At 44.8% G+C, this 19,948-nt stretch overlaps 1 protein-coding gene across 1 annotated transcript in view; it reads right to left on the bottom strand.

Annotated features, from left to right (window-relative positions):
* ANKH (ANKH inorganic pyrophosphate transport regulator) overlaps positions 1–19,948 on the bottom strand; it is a 165,136-nt gene that overhangs the window by 21,198 nt on the left and 123,990 nt on the right. The window contains exons 7-8 of the mRNA XM_047767888.1: positions 19,473–19,565; positions 14,775–14,870 (exon numbers count right to left, since the gene is read on the bottom strand). Of these exons, the coding sequence (XP_047623844.1) occupies positions 14,775–14,870; positions 19,473–19,565 (189 nt within the window). The remainder of the gene's footprint in view (positions 1–14,774; positions 14,871–19,472; positions 19,566–19,948) is intronic.

Below are 19,948 nucleotides of genomic sequence, written 5' to 3'. Positions count from 1 at the left end.
AAGTCAACTATAATAAAAAATGTTAAAAATAAATAAATAACAGCAGGGCAGAATTAAAAAAAAAAAAAGAAAAGAAAAAAAGGAAAGGAAAGGGGGCAGGTGATGTGGAAACAGAGATTGGAGTGATTTGGCCAAGGAATGCTGGCAGCGGAGCTGAAAGTGGCCAGGGATGGATTCTTTTCTAAAGCCACTGGAGCAGAGTTCCCGTCATGGCTCAGTAGAAACAAATCTGACTAGCATCTATGAGGATGTAGGTTCAACCCCTGGCCTTGCTCAGTGGGTTAAGGATCCGGCATTGCTGTGACCCATCGTGTAGGCTGCAGATGTGGCTCGGATTTGGCATTGCTGTGGCTGTGGCATAGGCTGGCAGCAACAGCCCCGATTTGACCTCTAGCCTGGGAACCTCCATATGCCACGGGTGCGGCCCTAAAACGACAACAAAGCAAGCAAACCACTGGAGGGAGTAGGCCCCACTAACACCTTGATTTCAGCCCAGTGAACTGATTTCAATTTCTGGCCTCCAGAACTAGCAAAGAATACATTTCTGCTGTTTTAGGCAGTCAGGTTTATGGTAATTTGTTACAGCAGCCACAGGAAATAGACATACTATCCACCACGACGTATATGTTAATTGCCTGTCTTCTTCCAGATGTGATAAATTCCCTGAGAGGAAAGCCTTTGTGTGTTTGTTTCACTGTGGTAGCCCTGGGATGGAGCAGGGGCTCAAGCATTTGTCGGAGGAGTAAATATGTACGTGCTCTGTCTCTAGGGAGCTGTGCTGTAAACACAGAGACGCTCAGCATCACCGTCCCACTGCAAGTGTTCCATCAACCATCCCACCGCAAGTGTCCCAGGCTTTAGATGCAGTTGGCGATGCATCCGTGTGTGGCTTAAACATCTTTCCTTACTGGCATTTCTAATATTTGGTTGGCATGTGCAGATCGAAGCCAGAGGACTAAATATGCCAATTTCTCTCTCTCTGCACTCACAGTGGCTTGTGGGTAACTGGCATTTCTGAATTAGCAAGATGACCAAAGGCATGGTCAGCACCTGGGATTGGAGGCTATAAACAGGAAGGGGCTGGGGGTTTGGGGTTAGTAGATACAAACCATTCCATTTAGAATGGATAGACAATAAGGTTCTACTGTACAGCACAGGGACTATATCCAATCTCTTGAGATAAAACATGATGGAAGATGGTATGAGAAAAAGAATGTGTGTGTGTATACATACATACATATATATACACACACACACATATGTATATAGTCACACACATATATGTACAAACACACATTATTTTTCTCATATTATCTTCCATCATGTTATATATATAACCCAGTCATATATATGGGTTACTTTGCTGTAATGCAGATACTGGCACAACATTGTGAGTCAAATATACTTTAATTAAAAAACAATTAAAAAAACAACCAAAAAAAAAAAAAACCTCCCCCAAAACCCAGGAAGGGTCAATGGGACATGGAAGAGCTTTCTCAAGTTGCAGGAGAAAAATGGGCACATATATATGTGTCTCGTGGACAGGTAGGGTCTGTCTAGAGAAGGTATGCATAAATCTATCAAGAAGTTGAATTTATATTATTTTAAACACCAAAAAACCCATAGAAATTTGGAAGGGTATTACATATATATTACTAGAAAAATTCATAAAATTAATCACTAGCTTTGAATCTACCAGCAGCCATTCACTTATAGGTGCAGCCATCTTTCCTTATAGGGAGTCCCACATACCTGGGGACGGCGGTGGAGGAGAGGGTCGGCACTCTCTGCTTCCAGCATGCCAGGCGCTATACTAAACTTTGAAAAGTCTTGGGTATTTTTATCATGCCTGCATGGCAGCTGGGGAAGCCAAGGCTTACAGTTTTCAGTGACCATCCAGCTGGTGAGTGGGTGAAGCAGGATTTGAACCCAAGCCCCGGGGCTTCAGGGCCGCCTCCATGAACACTGTGTTGGGTAGCTCAAAATTCATGCCTCAGCTAATCCCTTTTCCTGGGCCCTCCCCCCGCCTCCAACCCACCCCCGTTAAATCAAAATCTGAAAAGAAGGTGGTTAAGTGTCACAGGAGCCCAGGGCCATTTGGCACGAGGCACAGTCCTGCGTCTGAACCCATCTCTGGTTCAGAGGGGCCGGCTCTGGCATGTGCAGCACGGCTCTCAAAATCCTCTTGTTTCTGTTTGTGTTGGTAAGGGCCAATTCATTTGTCAAGCCACGTGGGTTAAGAGCCATCTCTGCGAGAGGATTAAAGGCCGGCCTTTGAAAACTGTCTGGTACCCGATTCACAGTCAGTATGTTTCTGGGGCACGATTATTTGCTACACGTGCTTTTCCTCAGTGTCGCACTGTGGTTCTGTGAGGCTTGCCCTGGCCTCAGAAAGTACACAGAGACCCCTGGAGTGATCTCATGGCACAATTCAATCGTGTTTCCCTTACTGCCTGAACGCGCAGGGCTCCTGCCCAGAACTGGAAATGCAGTAAAACTCTTTAGGATACAATAAAGACCATTTCCAGCAAAGGCCATGTATCAGTTAGTTGAAAGAGACTCTACTTTCCCAGGCACCTTCCTAATCTGCCTGCAGGTGCAGGAGACACCTAAGCATGGGGAGAAATAAAGCCAATTAAACTATCCGCTCACTGTTTCCATGGAACATCTCTTTTCTTGTATTTCCAGATTCTCCAGGTGAGAATCTGAGTCCAAGATCTGCTTAGAAATCTTCATGCAGGTCAGCTGTGTCCAAACTTTGGTGTTTAATTATATGCTTTTTGGGGGCGGGGCGAAGGTGAGGAGTGGCATGGCATCTGATGGAAGTATCAGTGTTTGTTTTATGTTACTTTACTTTTCGGGGACAAACTTCCTTGTGACCAGAATGATATTTGATAGTTTTCTTGCTTTCTTCAGATAGCTTTCTTGCAGCATATGGAAATTCACAGGCTAGGGGTTGAATCAGAGCTGCAGTTGCCGGCCTACGTACGCCACAGCCACAGCAACATGGGATCCAAGCTGTGTCTGAGACTTACACCATAGCTCAGGGCAATGCCAGATCCTGACCCACCGAGCGAGGCCGGGGATCAAACCTGCATTCTCATGGATGCTAGTTGGATTTGCTTCTGTTGTGCCACAACGGGAATTGCCTGATTGTTTTCTCTTGTTTCTGGGTCCAGTGCCCTCTGGTTTCACTCAACACAAAATGACCAGTTAAGATATCAAGCAGCGTTTCATGTCCTCACAGGCTGATTTCAATACATCCATTCAGTGTTTTTTTGAGATAATTTACAAACTGAAGTTTCGAGCTATTTTACATGGGCTTTGCTGATTCCTCCTACATGTCTCATCCATGTTAATCAACAGGACATCAAGGCTTCAGGCCACCAGGAAGGTGCTTGTGTTCAGGACCCAAAGCACCTGAGAGCAAGAGCAGGTGCAGAACACCGAGCAGCCACGAACACCTCAGGCTGTTTTGTCCATGAGGCTCATCATGGTCATTGTCAGGAGGGTCTGGACCACATATCTCACCAAACTGTTGTCTGTGTCTTACACACTGCTAATGTGTCCACTGGTTAAGAAGAAAAATACTCCCCTATGGCTTCTGTCTTTAAGCTGAGACAAATAAAAATGATTTTTAAAAAAAAGTTACAGGGAATCATCACATATAATTCCTGGAAGTCGATGAGTTGGTTACTTGGCTTTTCTGGGAAACAATTCCTGACCACCACCTTCCACTGCTGATTAACCTGCATTTTCACCAGAAAAGCCTGAGGTTGGAGCCTGGGAACCAAACTTGGGATGTAAGCCTGGGGTCCAGCAGACAGCTAGGGACGGTGCAGAAACCACAGGCCAACTAGGACTCCTCTGCAGGTGCAGTGTCTTCCCCCTGATTCCCAAACCCCTTCAGGTGGTGGCCTTGCACCATTTCTTTATAGAAAGCAGGTGTGTATGGACAAGAGAAACGGAAACTAAGTAATTTTCACAATACTGCGCCAAATCAGAAACCACTTATAATGTTTATGCGGGGAGCAGTAGAATGGATCAAGGTTTTGAGACAATTTGGGAGGATACATACAACTGGATAAAATACTAGCAACTTCATTTGTTTCCAGAAACTCGGGAACACGTTTCAGCCTTTCACGGTTAGTGACGGTAGGTTCTGCAAGGGCTGGGGTGAGATGCACTGGATTGTTCAATGAATGGAAAGCAGAAAAAACCCGAAAAGCAAAGCAACCTAAATTGAACACCTACTGCTACTGGATGCTATGATGTTAACAACCCCTCCTCCACTAGCAAGGACATAATTAAGCCCATAATTGAGTTCAGTGCTGACCTGCATGAACAATATTTCTAAGTAAAGCTTACACTCAGATTCTCACCTGCAGAAATTGGAAATGCATGAATAGACATGTCTTATGGAAACAGTGTGTGGAGAATTTAAAAAGAAAGTAAATCGGTTGTATAGTTAGGTCTGATCAATCCATGTGGCCTTAAATGACAAGAAGATGCCTTTGTTTCAGAAACACTAGGGTACAAGTCTGCTAGGGCTGCTGTAACAAAGTACCATGAACCAGGCAGCTTAGTGCAATAAGTCCTGGAGTGACAGCAATCGCTGGGATCGAGGTGTGGGCAGGACCACGCCCCCTCGCTCCAATGTGGCGCCCTCCCTGTGTGCTGGTCTGTGTCACATCCCCGTCCTCTAAGAACACCAGTCAGACTGGATTAGGGATCCACTTTCCTCACCCACCAGGACCTCATCAAACCCTACTGCCAAGTACGACCACATTTGGAGGCACTGGAGGTTATGATTTCAATATAGAAATCTGGGGCAGACACAATTCAATCCACAGCAATCAGAATAGAAAACTCAGGGTTGGTGGCAGATTCGCACTTTCCTTTTTCTACCATCTACAGATGTCAAAAAACAAGGCTCAGATGGAGCCAGAGTAAAAATCCATTTAAATTCTTTTTTTAAAATAACTAGATCCATAAGTCTACAACAGCTCCTGGCCTCAGATACCCTTTCATCCTATTGTGTGAGGTGCTGTGTTTTGATGGCAAGGTCCCTTTCTCTCTCTGCCATAAGTGACAGCAACACACACACAAACACTATCACCAGCACCACGAAGTAGTCTCCAGTTGTCGAAGCTGAGGGAGGCCAGTGGGATGTAGCCTGGAGGCCCTGGGACAGTCCTGTGACATTGACATCATGTAATTGGTCTTGGAAGGACTGGCGGGGTCCTGGGGGGCTGGGAGGGCTCTAGGGGGTCTTTAGGGACTGCCCATTCTTCTTGTCTGTCTATTGCTCTCACCTCCGTCACTCTGCTCTATTTCCTTTGACTCTCAACCTCCCTGTTCTTTTTCTGACCCGTGGGCTCTCCGCTTGTTCTTCTGACCTGCCCTTTCCATCTCTCTCACATTGTCTCTCTCCTTTTTCTGCTCTTTGTTCTTCCCCTCCACCATCTCTGGGTTCAGCCTCTCTGGGTATGACTGTGTAGGTTGTTCACTGCACAAAAGCGCCTTGCTGGCTCTGCCTGCCAACTTCCACTTGGAGCCATGCCCATTTCCATTTTGTAAAAGGGGGTTGGGGAGGCCTCAGCAGCAGCCAAGCCTGTGCTTTGCAATGATTCTTCCCCACCCCCTTTGCAGCAGAGGGACCTCCTCTCTCTTGGCAACGGCTTCCCCAAACTAGAGCAGCGGGGAACTTAAGAAAACACCAAATGTTTTAAAAATGCCACTATGAAGTCAAAATGGAAACTGGTCAACTAAAATCACCTAAAACTATTAAAACTTCTCCATTTAATATGATCTGCTATGAACTTGAGAAAAAGGTGTTTTTTTTTTTTTTTTTTAAACCTACATGTTTGGGGTCAGTTGGCAAGTTTGGTAAATTTACTAAGCCAATCTATTGGCTTCACCAAAATGGCCTAACATCCAGGAACATAGAAGTCTGTTATTTTTTGGGGGGGTGCTTCCCTGCACCAAAAAAGGTTTTTGAAAAGACACATCCTACCCAGATTAGTGGTTTCTATTTTATCCCCAAATCTGGAATCTGGGAGGGAATCACTATAAGTCCCAAAGGGTTTACAAGAGGCTGTTTCTTTTTGTCTTTTTTTGGGCCACGCCTGTGGCATATGGAGGTTCCTAGGCTAGGGGTCAAATCGCCTATGCCAGAGCCACAGCAATGCAGGATTTGAGCCGCATCTGCAACCTACACCACAGTTCACAGCAACACCGGATCCTTAACCCACTGAGCAAGGCCAGGGATAGAACCCAAGACCTCATGGATGCTTGTTGGGTTCGTTAACCACTGAGCCACGACTCGAATTCCGAGGCTGTGTTTCTTTTTTTTCTTTTTTAGGGTTGCAACTGCGGCATATGGAAGTTCCTGGGCTAGAGATCGAATTGGAGCTGCAGCTGCCAGCCTTCAGCCACCACGATGTAGGATCCATAGGTCGAATCTGTGACCTGTGCTGCAGCTTGTGCTAATGCTGGATTCTTAACCCACTGAGCGAGGCTGGGGGTGGAACCCTCATCTCCATGGATACCAGTTAGGTTCTTAACCCCCTGAGCCACAACAGGAACTTCGTGTCTGTGTTTCTGTGAGCTTAGCATTACCAGCTCCTTTCCCCAAGAGGAAGGAAAGCTGTTCCTGCTTCCTTATCACAAGCTTGTTGCCATTACCCTCCGTCTGTGACCACCATGATTGTCCAGTAGAGAAAGGCAGTCTTTTAGGATACACTAATCATCAGACTTTATAGTCAGTCACATAAGCCATGGAGACTGAAGCTCCACCGGAAGGTTCAGGGCAAAACTGGCTGTTTGCTTCTGACCCCAGCACCAGCTATTGTCTTGTGCTTTGTGGTCCTGCCTTCTCCTGTGAGGCTCTGATTGCTGGTCTGTGATGCTGTGTCCTCCATGTCGCCACCACACAGGCTCCCACCACATGGCATAGTATCTGAAGCTGCTCTTCCACATTGATTTAAACTGTACTTTTTTTTTTTGGCTGTGGTGTGCAGCGCCTTGATGTGTGGTCTCAATTCCCAGACCAGGGATTGAACCCAGGCTTCAGTGATGAAAGTAATGAGTCCTAACCACCAAACCACCAGGGGACTCCCTAAATTGTAATTTTTGGGGGTTTGTTTTTTTAGGGCTGCACCTGCAGCATATGGAAGTTCCTGGGCTAGGGGTTGAATCGGAGCTGCAGCTCCCAGCCTACACCACAGCCACAGCCACAGCAATGCCGGATCTGAGCCCCACCTGTGACCTATACCACAGCTCACGGCAATGTCATATCCTTAATCCACTGAGTGAGGTCAGGGATCGAACCTGCATCCTCATGGATACTAGTCAGGTTCTTAACCCGCTAAGCCACAATGGGAACTCCCATATCTTTGAACTTTGTGCTCCTTCACCCCAAACGGTAGTGTGCCAGTTTGCAGTTACCTTGGCAGCCCTGGTTTGCACTGTGTCTGCTCCTTTGTTGCCACTGAGGGGATTACATTTTATCTGACACTTTCTATAATTTTGAAGCTAATCTTTTGGATCCACTAAAGTGCCACCTTTCCTCACCCTCACTCCTCAGATGGTCTAAATAAGTCATTCAGCACTTTGCCAAGCATTCCTAAAGGCGCTTGGAAGGAAGGAAAACAAGATGCTACTTGGAAAATACTTTTATTTTCCTACTGTACATGCCTCCTGAATCCACTTCCTTTTCCAGCTGGGAGGAAGGCATTTGCTGCTTGTCTTGAAGCCCAGTGGCTCAAACAAACCCCTAGATAAGAAGATGAGGGATGAACCAATGTTTGGAGTAGGATGGATATGCTAAATTTACATTAAAAATCTGTACTAGAGAATGAACACATTTGTGGGCTGTGGCACGCTTACCTGGCAGTCTCTTATGAACTGTTGAAAGAATTTTTCACCAGCAAAGGCAGATGCCAAACCCAAATGCCAGGGCCTGAAAGTAGCCTATTCTGAACACAGGATGGGTTCTTGTTCTGGAGAGTATATGTTTTTCTTTGGAACCCGGTTAGCATCCCTGGATCACTGAGGGTCTGTGGGGGTCATGGGGTCAGTTCTTCCCAAAGTCCCAGGGGGAAGAGCCAGCGTGCTCCAAGGACCAGAGCCTGGAGAAGTGCTCTAATCCTAGGTGATGCCTAGAAAGCTGTCAAACCATCAGAAGGCTCATATTTTGAAGGGACTGTCATCCACTGGAATAAACATGATGTGCCGATCTTAAGTGCTCTGCTATGTTCATTTCCTGACACTAAGAAATTTCAAAATTAAAAAGCTGAAAACAGACTTGAGAGTTAAGGGCCTCTTAAAAGCTTTAAAAATAGGATCACCTGAGTATAAATAAGGAGACTGTTGCTCATGAGGGGTGGGTGCCATGGGTACCTTTCTGGTCTTTATCTCACGGTTAATCATTAATTGATTCATGTGTCTGTGTTATTGTGTCCCTTCTGTGGCAGGCAGGATTCTGGGCCATGGGGATAAAAGATGACTAAGCCACAGATCCTGCCTTGGAAGCTCAGAGCCAAGGAGGACTAATAGACGTGGAGAATGAATATGTTAAGTGCTATAAAAAAGTATGTACACATTATAGCAACAGCATAGCATTGAATTTAGAGGGAGAAAAAAACCTTTTTTTTAATTTTTCCTTCCTTCCTTCCTTCCTTCCTTCCTTCCTTCCTTCCTTCCTTCCTTCCTTCCTTTGTCTTGCTTGCTTCCTCAGCATATGGAAGTTCCCAGGCTAGGGGTCGAATTGGAGCTGCTAGCCTACACAACAGCCACAGCAACGCAGGATCTGAGCTGCGTCTGGGACCTACACCACAGCTTGGCTCATGTCAATGCTGCATTCTTAACCGACTGAGTGAAGCCAGGGATTGAACCTGTATCCTCATGGATGCTAGTAGGGTTCATTACCATTGAGCCACAATGGGAACTCCCTCTATCTATCTTTTAATGACAGTTCTAGCCAAGATGTTGGCCAACGGATTGTCTTATTATAAAGATAATGTATATGAGACACACCCTAAGCTGTAAACTCAAATATTACTATTTTTAGTGTTGAAGAAACTGCTTCAAGCATGGCAGCAGGGCCAGATTGCTGATCCTGTCCCATGGAAACAGCACAGCATGGAGGAAAGGGCCCTAGAGAATAAGCCTGGAAGGCTGGCTTCTAGCAGATGCTATTACAAGCATTATCTCAGAGATACTGCAAGTTTGGGTCTAGACCACCCCACAGTAAAGCAAATATTGTAATAAAGTGAGTCACAAGAATTTTTTGGTTTCCCACTGCATATAAAAGTTATATTTACACTATATTATAGCCTATTAAATGTCCAATTGTATTATGTCTAAAGAACCAATGTACATCCTTTAATTTAAAAATACTTCCTAGCCATAGCAATCAGACAAGAAAAATAAATAAAAGGTATCCATGTTGGAAGAGAAGAGGTAAAATTGTATATATGCAAGAGGTAAAATTTATGCAGATGACATGATGCTATATATAGAAAATCCTAAAGACTCCACACAAAAACTTAGAACCGATAAGCAAATTCAACAAGGTAGCAGGATACAAGATTAAAATACAGAAATCTGTTACATTTCCCTACACTAACAATAAAGTATCAGAAAGGGAAACTAAAAAAAAAAATCACTTTTAAAACCACTTAGGAATAAGTGTACTTAAAGTGTAATAAAGGTACTCAGGAATAAACCTGACTAAAGAGGTAAAAGATTAATATACTGAGAACTATAAAACATTGATAAAAGAAATGGAAGATGATTCAAATAAATGGAAAGATATCCCATACTACTGGATTGGAAGAACTAATTTTTTTTCCTGCTTTTTGCTTTTTAGGGCCACACCTGCAGCACATGGAAGTTCCCAGGCTAGGGGTCAAATTGGAGCTACAGCTGCTGGCCTACACCACAGCCACAGCAACTTGGGATCTGAGCCACATCTGTGACCTACACCACAGCTCACAGCAGTGCTGGATCCCTGACCCATTGGGCAAGGCCAGGGATTGAACCTGCATCATCAGGGGTCCTAGTTGGTTTTGCTACCTCTGAGCCATGACGGGAACTCTGGAAGAATTAATATTGTTAAAATAGTTATACTACCCAAAGCCATCTACAGATTTAATGCAATCCCCATCAAATTACTCATGACATTTTCCCAGAACTAGAACACAAATCCAAAAATTTATTTGGAACCGTAAAAGACTCAGAATTGCCAAAGCAATCCTGAGGAAAATGAGCAAAGCAAGAGGAATAACTGTCCCAGATTTCAGACAATATTACAAAAATACAGTAATCAAAACAGTGTGGCAGTGGTACAAAAACAGATATATGACTCAATGGAAAAAAAATAAGGAGTCTAGAAATAAACCTACACACCTACAGTCAATTAATCTCTGACGAGGGAGGCAAGAACATACAATAGAGAAAATACAGTCTCTTTGGCAAGCGGTGTTGGGAACTCTTGACAACTGCATGTAAATCAATGAAGTTAGAACATCCCTTCATACCATACACACAAAAGAACTCAAAATGGCTTAAAGACTTAACTATATACAACATGACACCCTAAGACTCCTAGAAGAAAATAGGCAAAACATTCTCCAATATAAATTGCACCATTGTTTGCTTTGGTCAATCTCCCAAGGCAATAGAAATGACAACAAAAATAAACAAATGGGACCAAATCAAACTTATAAGCTTTTGCGCAACAAAGAAAGCCATAAATAAAATGAAAAAACCTACAGACTGGGAGAAAATATTTGCAAACAATGTGACTGACAAGGGTTTAAGTTCCAAAATATACAAACAGCTCATACTACTCAATAACAAAAAATCCTAAACAAACCAATCAAAAAATATATAAGACCTAAATAGACATTTCTCCAACAAGGACATACAGATGGCCAATAGGCACATGAAAAGATGCTCAACATTGCTAATTATTAGAGAAATGCATATCAAAACTACAGTGAGGTATTACCTCACACCAGTCAGAATGGCCATCATTAACAAGTCTATAAACAACAGATGCTGGAAATGGTGTGGAGAAAAGGGAAGCCTTCTGTACTGTTGATGGGAATGTAAATTGATGCAGTCACTATGGAGAACAGTATAGAGGCTTCTTAAAAAACTAAAAATAGAACTACCACATGATCCAGCAATCACACTCCTGGTCATATATTCAGACAAAGCTCTAACTCAAAAAGATACCTGCACCCCAATATTCACAGCAGCATTATCTACAATAGCCAAGATATGGAAGCAACCTAAGTGTCCATCAATAGATGAATGGATAAAGAAAATGTGGTACATATATACAATGGGATAATACTTAGCCATAAAGAAATGAAATAATATCATTTGCAGCAACATGGGTGGACCTAGAAATTATCATACTAACTGAAGTAAATCAGACAAAGACAAATATCATATGCTACAACTTATATGTGGAATCTAAAATATGATACAAATACATTTATTTACAAAACAGAAACAGGCTCACAAACCTAGAAACCAAATCTATGGTCACCAAAGGGGACGGCCACGGGTGGTGGGGGGGGATAAATTAGGAGATTGGGATTAGCAGATACACATATAAAATAGATAATCAACAAGGTCCTCCTGTACAGCAAAGGGAACTATATATTCAATATCCTATAGTAAACCACAGTGGAAAAGAATATGAAAACAAAGGTATATATGTATGTATAACTAAATCACTTTGCTGTACACCAATAACTAACACAACACCGTAAATCAACTATACTTCAATTAAAAAAATTTAAAAATACTTCATTGCTAAAAAACCATCATCTGACAATGCGGGGCTGCCACAAAACTTCAATTAGTAAAAAATGTACTACCTGGGAAAATGCAATAAAGTGACATATGTCTATATGGGTGCTGGAGCAAGTCACTTATCCTCTCTGAGTCATTCATTTCCTTTACTAAGAAATTATGAGATTTGATCAGTTCATCTCCCAGTTCCTTTCCAACACAGGATTTTTTTTTTCTTTTTACAGCTGCATCTGCGGCATATGGAAGTTCCTGGGCTAGGGGTCAAATCAGAGCTGCAGCTGACAGCCTACAGCACAGCCACAGCAACACCAGATCTGAGTCGCATCTGCAATTGACACTCCAGCTTGCGGCAATGCTAGATCCTTAACCTGCTGGGAGAGGCCAGGGATCGAACCTGCATCCTCACAGAGACCATGTCTGGCTCCTTAACCCACAGAGCCAAAATGGGAACTCCCCAACAAAAGATTCTGAGTCTCTATTTCTATGGTGACAAATCTCCCCTGAGAGACATCTAGTTACAGATGGTAGGATCAGAATAATTAAATAAAATCTTTATGGGAAATCAACGCGTGTTTCTAGATCTTTTGTAGTTATTTCCAAACAAACATATTGCTCTCGTTTTAGAGGCATAGATTAATTGCCTGTGAACTGAAGGGGGAAAGGAATATCCTTAAACCCAGTCTGGTAAAGTTCTCCATTGGACTCAACCGTTGCTGTGGGAGGCTGTTTAAATGGAGCAAGAGAGAGAGGAGCCTGACTCAGAGCCAGCAACAACGAAAATCTTCTAGCTTTCAAGCCGGATGAGGGCCAAGTCACAGAACCTGGCATTCAAACCAACTCAACTTTCAACTTCCAGTCACTTAACATGCTCTCCAAAATCTTAGGTCTGTTCCTGAAATAGAAATGGTCTCTGTTTTTCCTAAAACACTCCTTTAAACGGTTTCAAAGTTGTGCAGTGTTTTGCTAATATTTAGGGGAACTATGGAAAAACTTGCACGCCCTAGGGAGAAATAGTGTAACCAGGAAAGTAGAGTTGCCTGGGTAACCTGCCCTGACTCTCAGGTAGGCAGGCTATCAGATTCCCCCCACACCTGGAGGTGGCCTGGAATATGCTTTTGACACCCCCTCCTGATTTTATGAGGGACAGACCGGGAGGGCAGGGCCAGGTTGAGGTGACAAGTGACTGAGGATGCAAGGTCATGACTCCATGTCAGCGGTGTTAGGTGACGGGCTATGTATCTTGTGTTGCCCTTGATACAATCTACTCAGGTGTTGAATCGATGGATCAAATATTAAGCTGTGGGTTTTGTAAAAAAAAAAAAAATCCATAAAAGATTTAAAATGTGGGAGGGCTTAATTTTAAAGGACCCACAATTGGGGCTCATCTATTAAGTGGTTCTTCTGATAATGGTTAGAAGGATAAGGTCACTGTGTTCTTGTCCTTAGCACAGCCCAGCACCTCCTATTGCCTTACTGCCTCATTATCCATCATTTATGATGGGAACTGCACACATCCAGGCATTTTTGTTACAACCTTACATTGTACTATAAAAATGGAGACTTTCTACAGAACAAGTGTGGTTACAACAACAACGAACCAAGTCCAAAATACCCACAGTCCTTTCTTTTTTTTTTTGGCAAGAAATAGATTTATTACCATAGGATGCTTGTGAGAGATGCAAGTGGGCAGGCAAGGAAGCTCTGCCCCATATTCCTTTTTAGAATCTCTTCTCTTTTCCCTCTTTAGAACCCAAAGGGCACAATCTTATAATGTAAAGTTGTCTATAAGTGTTACTATTATTGTCTTGCTACTGTTGATAAAGGTTATTACAGTCTGAAATTATATATCACTGTGCTTTGGATTACAGAGTACGGAGGATTTTTTTCCACGTTTTGTGAATGTTATCTCCTACATTTGAATTACCCAAGGGAGTTGATAAAGAAAGGATGTTTAAGATTGTGCACAGAGTTACCACGTTGGCGCAGTGGGTTAAGGATCTGACTGCAGTGGCTGGGGTTGCTGCAGAGGTGTGGGTTCTAGTCCTGGCCTGGGAACTTCCAAAAGCCCCCGGGTGTGGCCAAAGGAAAAAAAAAAAAAAAGACTGCACAGAGTCACTGACATGCCTTGCCAACAATGAAGTGTTATCCAGGCTTGTTTACTGCATCCTTAAAGATGCTACAAGGTTGGGATTCAGTAGGTGCGTGATAATATGTGTTGAATGATAAATAAATCAGTAGGAGACATCCATGTAAATGTATGACAAAAAGAACTTTTACCACCAAAATTACATTTGGCAAAGGGACATTGACTCTGGCTTTTTAAAAATGGGCTAGGAATTATTCAGTAAAGACAGTATTATTAAAATTAAAGGCAAAGCCTGTCTTTCATCAGAATGTTAGAAGTCCTAGAAACGCCAGAAGCTGACCATCTATTCTTAGATTCAGTGATCTCTTTGAATAACAATTGTTCATATTTTGGGATGAAAATATCTTAAAGGGGTTTTTACCTAACCTAGCGCAACATCACATTAGGGACGACAAGACTTCTCCCTTTAAAATGACGATTTCCCACAGAAATAGACTCACAGAAAACAAACTTATGGTTACCAAAGGGGAAAGGGGAGGTGGATAAATTAGGAGTTTGGGATAACAGATACACACTGCTATATATAAAATAGACAACCAGCAAAGTCCTATGTAGAGCCCAAGGAACTAGACTCAATACCTCGTAATAACCTATAATGGAAAAGAACCTGAAAAAGAATACACACACACACACACACACACACACACACACACACGTATAACTGACTCATTGTGCTGTACACCTGAAACTAATACAACATTGCAAATCAACGATACTTCAATTAAAAAAACAGCAATTCTGCCCTTTCCAAAAACAAAAACAGAGGCAGGGGCAGAGGTGGGTCTCTCCTTACCGTTAGCGACAAGGCCATGCAGACAAACGTGAACTTCTTGATGTGGGCTGCCGTGACCGTGTTGCTTGTGCTCACCGCTTTATTGCTGGGGTTATTCTGGGGGAAAGAAAAGGCTCCGGGTTATCCTTGGGTGACCACACGTGCATCTCACAGAGCATCTCGTTTCTGTTTTATATGCTTCATCTGAAGCATAGATGTCAAGGGACACCTTGGAAGACAGCTGTCACTTAGTGTCTCTCAGACAGTTGTTAAGTTTCCGGATGGGAACACTAACCAGAGAGAGTCTGCACTGAGTGCCCGGCAGTGTCTCCTGAGTAAGTCCCCTCTCCTTGGCGCCAGGCGCCCACGCAGCCTGTCCAGGGCCCTGACCACCCTGGAGCTCTGCAGACAGGGGAGGCCACTAGGCCTGTATTTGGGGGCAGGTGTCTTGGCCCCTGCAAGGTGCGTGTTCGCTCTCTGAAATAAAGCACTGGGTGTCTCACCCATCTCCTTAGCTCCTGCAACTTGGCACAATCTGTCTCCATTAGAGACGATGCTCAAAAAGCCCTTGTTGGAGTTCCTGTTGTGGCTCAGCAGTAATGAACCTGACTAGTATCCATGACGAGGCAGGTTTGATCCCTGGCCTCGATCAGTGGGTTAAGGATCCAGTTGCCATGAGCCGCTGTGTAGGTTGCAGACAAGTCTTGGATCCCAAGTTGCTGTGGCTGTGGTGTAGGCTGGTAGCTGTAGCTCTGATTCGACCCCTGGCCTGGGAACTTCCATATGCCTCGGGTGTGGCCCTAAAAAGTAAAAAAAAAAAAAAAAAAAAAAGCCTTTGTTAAGTTGAAATTTAAGCAAATGATGCCAAGGGCTCAGAGGTCCTCTGACATATCCCCAAGGCCTACTGAGGCCACCCCAGCGTCGCTGCTAAGTGCACCTCTGGCCCTTGACCATGAACAGCAGTGCAGAAAAAAACAACGCCCACCTCGGTGTGTTAGTCCCTGAGCTGACTCACAAAAACAAATCTCAAGCCCCTAGCTCCCACATCCCACCTAAGGAAAGATACACAGCAGAGGTGTTACAGGTTCCACTTGCAAAGGAGCTTGTGGTGTTTCCTTCCCTTCAGAGGGAAGGCAATCTCCTGAATCCCTTCCCCTTGCAAACACCAGAGGCACAAACCTCTGCAGGGGTTTACATTTTCTTGACTCTGGTCCTCAAAGCACACCCGCTTTTTTGAAAAACAGACCCTGGTCATAGTGACGTGCAAGTCACAATGGGTTAAACGTTCCTCTGGCTCCGCATCCCCCAGGGATCTGCAAGGGTGAGGTCCCGGTTGAGAGAAGGAGAAGGAGGGGGAGAAGGAGGCCATGCTGGAAGGAATTAGGGACTTCCAAATGCACATGCCACCCGTGGTGACAGCCACGGGCCCCTGCTCCTTCAGGCACACTTTTATTTTTATTATTTTTTAATTTTTTTTGTCTTTTTGCCTTTTCTAGGGCCACTTCCGCGGCATATGGAGGTTCCCAGGCTAGGGGTCCAGTCAGAGCTGTAGCCACCGGCCTACGCCAGAGCCACAGCAACGTGGGATCCGAGTCGCGTCTGCAACCTACACCACAGCTCACGGCAACGCTGGATCCTTAACCTGCTGAGCAAGGCCAGGGATTGAACCTGAAACCTCATGGTTCCTAGTTGGATTCGTTAACCACTGAGCCATGACGGGAAGCCCAAAGCACACTTTTATTTTTAAAACAGCAAACATTTCTGCCAGTATGGCTGGAATACACTAGCATGTATCACTAGATTAACACCTGTGTTTCTTTGTTGTTGTCGTTGATGTTGTTTTGCTTTTTAGGGTCAGACCCATAGCATATGGAAGTTCCCAGGCCAGGGGGTAAATCGGAGCTACAGCCGCCCACCTAAACCACAGCTCACAGCAATGCCGGATCCTTCACCCAGGGATCAAACCCGCATCCTCATGGATACTAGTTGGGTTTGTAATCCACTGAGCCACAATGGAAACTCCTAGCAGTTGTGTTTCGTTTTGTTTGCCCAATCTGCTCTTTCGTGGGAACATACTTTTTTGCAGATGATAACCAAACACTGGAGAGAATTTGGATCAGTGGAAATGCCCTCCCAGCAGGCTCTTTAGCTAGAAACAGCCGAAGTTATTCCAGAAATTTTCAGTCTCTTATTCTGGAACCCACAAGGAGGCTAAGGACTTTAACTGTCAATGCAGCAAATTCTGGCAGTCCACACGGAGGTGTCTAAGATTTGGGTGAATAGATGGCATTCATGGAAATGGCTTTGAGTGGCCCAGTGGAATGTATGGAAACAATGGGGGAGGTTCCAAAAGGGACTCTGAACAACTCCAGCATCTGGCTAGAGGTCCCCTCGTTAAAGGAATTTCATAGCACCTAACCTCTGTGATCATGAATAAAACAGTGTTTTTCTTGGATGCTCTTAGTGAAACTGTATAGAGCTGAATTGTTAAATTTTATTATTTCAAGGGAGCCAAAAACAATTTCTGAGGGGACGCTCACAGCCAGGAGGTTCTGACACTTAGAACCTGAAATTGAGTTTTATTATATAATCTGGCTCTCCAAGAGCTAGTCATTTTGCAAGAACACGTATCTGGCTTGGTTTTTGAGCATTTACTTCTATACACATGTTCCTTGACATGAAGACACTGATTTCTGTCAACGATTGGATGAAACCCATTCAGACACATACAGGTCTCTTCTGAAGGGACTCATGCTCTCCAAAGCCCACACTCAAGGCCTGGGAAGCAGGAATGAAAGTGATTTTTTTTTTTTTCTTTTTATGGCTGCACCCATGGCATGTGGAAGTTCCCAGGCTAGGGGCTGAATCAGAGTTACTGCTGTCGGCCTACACCACAGCCACATCGATGTAAGATCCAAGCCGAGTCTGTGACCTAGAGCACAGCTCATGGCAATGTGGGATCCTTAACCCACTGAGCAAGGCCAGGGATCAAACCCATATCCCCATGGATCCTAGTCGGGTTTGTTAACCGCTAAGTCACCAGAGGAACCCTGGAACAAAGGGGATTTTTTAGGAGACGCTTGCTCTGCATCCTAAAGCTGGCAGTCGGTGGAGGGGGCGGCTCATGGTTTACTGGGCAAGTTCCACACCAGTAAAGAGTTCTGGGCAACACCACTAACCTCTCTAGTTCCATTCTTTTTTTCCTTTTGGCTGGACCTGTGGCACGTGCAAGTTCCCAGGCCAGGAAATCGAACCCACACCTCCACAGCGACCTGGGTTGCCACAGTCAGGTTCTTAACCCACTGCACCCCAGCAGGAACTCCAACACCACTACTCTCTCTCATGTTAGGCTTGGAGGGGCGGCCCCTGAAGCTCTTGGAGATGGGTCTCCATCATGGGTGATTGATTATGGGGTGGGAGTAGAGGCAGGTTTTCTGCTGGGCACCCTTGGGGGAAAAAGACTTCCCCTCCTCACCTTCTGTTGGTCTTGTTGGGATCAGATTAAATGATATAGGCCATGGCTCTGAGCTAGTTCTACAGAAATTCAAGGCTAATCAGTTGCTATGAAGAGTGCAAGGGGCAGATTGTTTGCTTTTTTCCATTTCCAAACACTGCACTCGGTCTTTTGGGGGATATATTTTTCTACATATTTGTGTAGGATAAAAGTCTCCAGGGTCAAATAATTTAGCTTTTGTGAAACAAATATTTCTCCAATGATGTGCAGGTCAGTCCTGAGCTGGCCTCAGGTTACGGCTGCGTCAGCAACTATGGGAGGACTGAGCAGCTGTCACCTGAGGCTTTTAGCTGGAATAAGTCTGCTGCATCCCACCAGCCTGAACCCACGGCTGCTGCATGGACACCTTTGGTGGGTATGGACTCTGGCACCCTGTAGGAGGGCTGTAAGCTTATGGACTCAAGCACACAACTTCCTGTCTGTACCTTCACATCTGCTATGAGGTCAGTAAAGGACTGGTTTAAGTAAAAAGAATAAACCAGGAGTTTCTGTCGTGGCACAGCGTAAACAAATCCGACTAGGAACCATGAAGTTGTGGGTTCGATTTCTGGCCTCAATCAGTGGGTTAAGGATCCAGCATGAGCTGTGGTGTAGGTTGCAGATGTGGCTCGGATCTGATGTTGCTGTGGCTCTGGTGTAGGCTGGCAGCTGTAGCTCTGATTTGACCCAGAGCCTGGGAAACTCCCTATGCCATGGGTGCGGCCCTAAAAAGCAAAAACAAAAAAACAAAACAAACAAAACCAAAAAAACCCAGAGGAGTTCCCGTTGTGGTGCAGTGGGTTAAAGGATCTGGCGTTGCCACAGCTGCAACTCAGATTCATTCCGTGGCGCAGCAATATCCATACGCCATGGGTGCGGCCTTAAAAACAAAACAAAACAGACCGCAGAAACAAGATCCAATATATTAAAATTTTTTGAGAGTGCAATTTCCCTTTCGCAAATAATTTCTCAACAGGAATAGCCTGGGAGTGAGTATAAGTCTGCAGAGGCACCATGGGAGCAGAATCACAGCAAGCGAAAATTGTCTCTGTTATTTTCAGAGGGAACTATTCCACAACCACCGCCACTGGCCCCAGCGCCACATTAACCTTACAGAGGGAGGTGAGAGTTGAGAAAGTGAAGCTGTCTCTTATCGGAGATCCCTGTCTATCAAACACTAATTTTAAAGAGTATGTTTCAGAAGCCATGCCACACTAGATCCTCACCTTGTCAAAAGCGGGGTAGACAGCACGGATTTCCGTCAACCAGCCATAGGGCATGTGACCCACGGGGTATGTGGCTGTCAAAATGGCCACGGCCTGCAAGAGGAAGAGGCGGCAGTTAGGAGGGGAACCGCAGAGAGCATCTCCCAGCAGCTGGCTCGTGTCTGTCATGTGGCAGAGCAAGCTGTGTCAGGTGTGGCCCACTGATGGGTCCCTCCACCCTGGGTCACAGCATGGCCAGCCCCAGGATGGCCCTGGAGTGGGAGGAAGTGGCAGGTGCCCCCCTGCATCCCAGGCAGTGTGCTGAGTAGCCCCAGGTGTGCACCTGAGACCAGGAGGATGCGTCTCGTTTTACGTGAATCCAACAAGGAACGGGTTCGATGGCTGCTTGAGGAGCCAGGATTTCAACCCAGGTGCAACTGACTCTGCCAAAGAGCAGCGGCGAACCCTCTGGTCCAGCCAGATTCCCAAGTCTCAAG

Source organism: Phacochoerus africanus, chromosome 1 (genome assembly GCF_016906955.1).
Source record: "Phacochoerus africanus isolate WHEZ1 chromosome 1, ROS_Pafr_v1, whole genome shotgun sequence".
NCBI classification, from domain to species: domain Eukaryota; kingdom Metazoa; phylum Chordata; class Mammalia; order Artiodactyla; family Suidae; genus Phacochoerus; species Phacochoerus africanus.
This window is presented reverse-complemented; position numbering and strand designations above follow the sequence as displayed.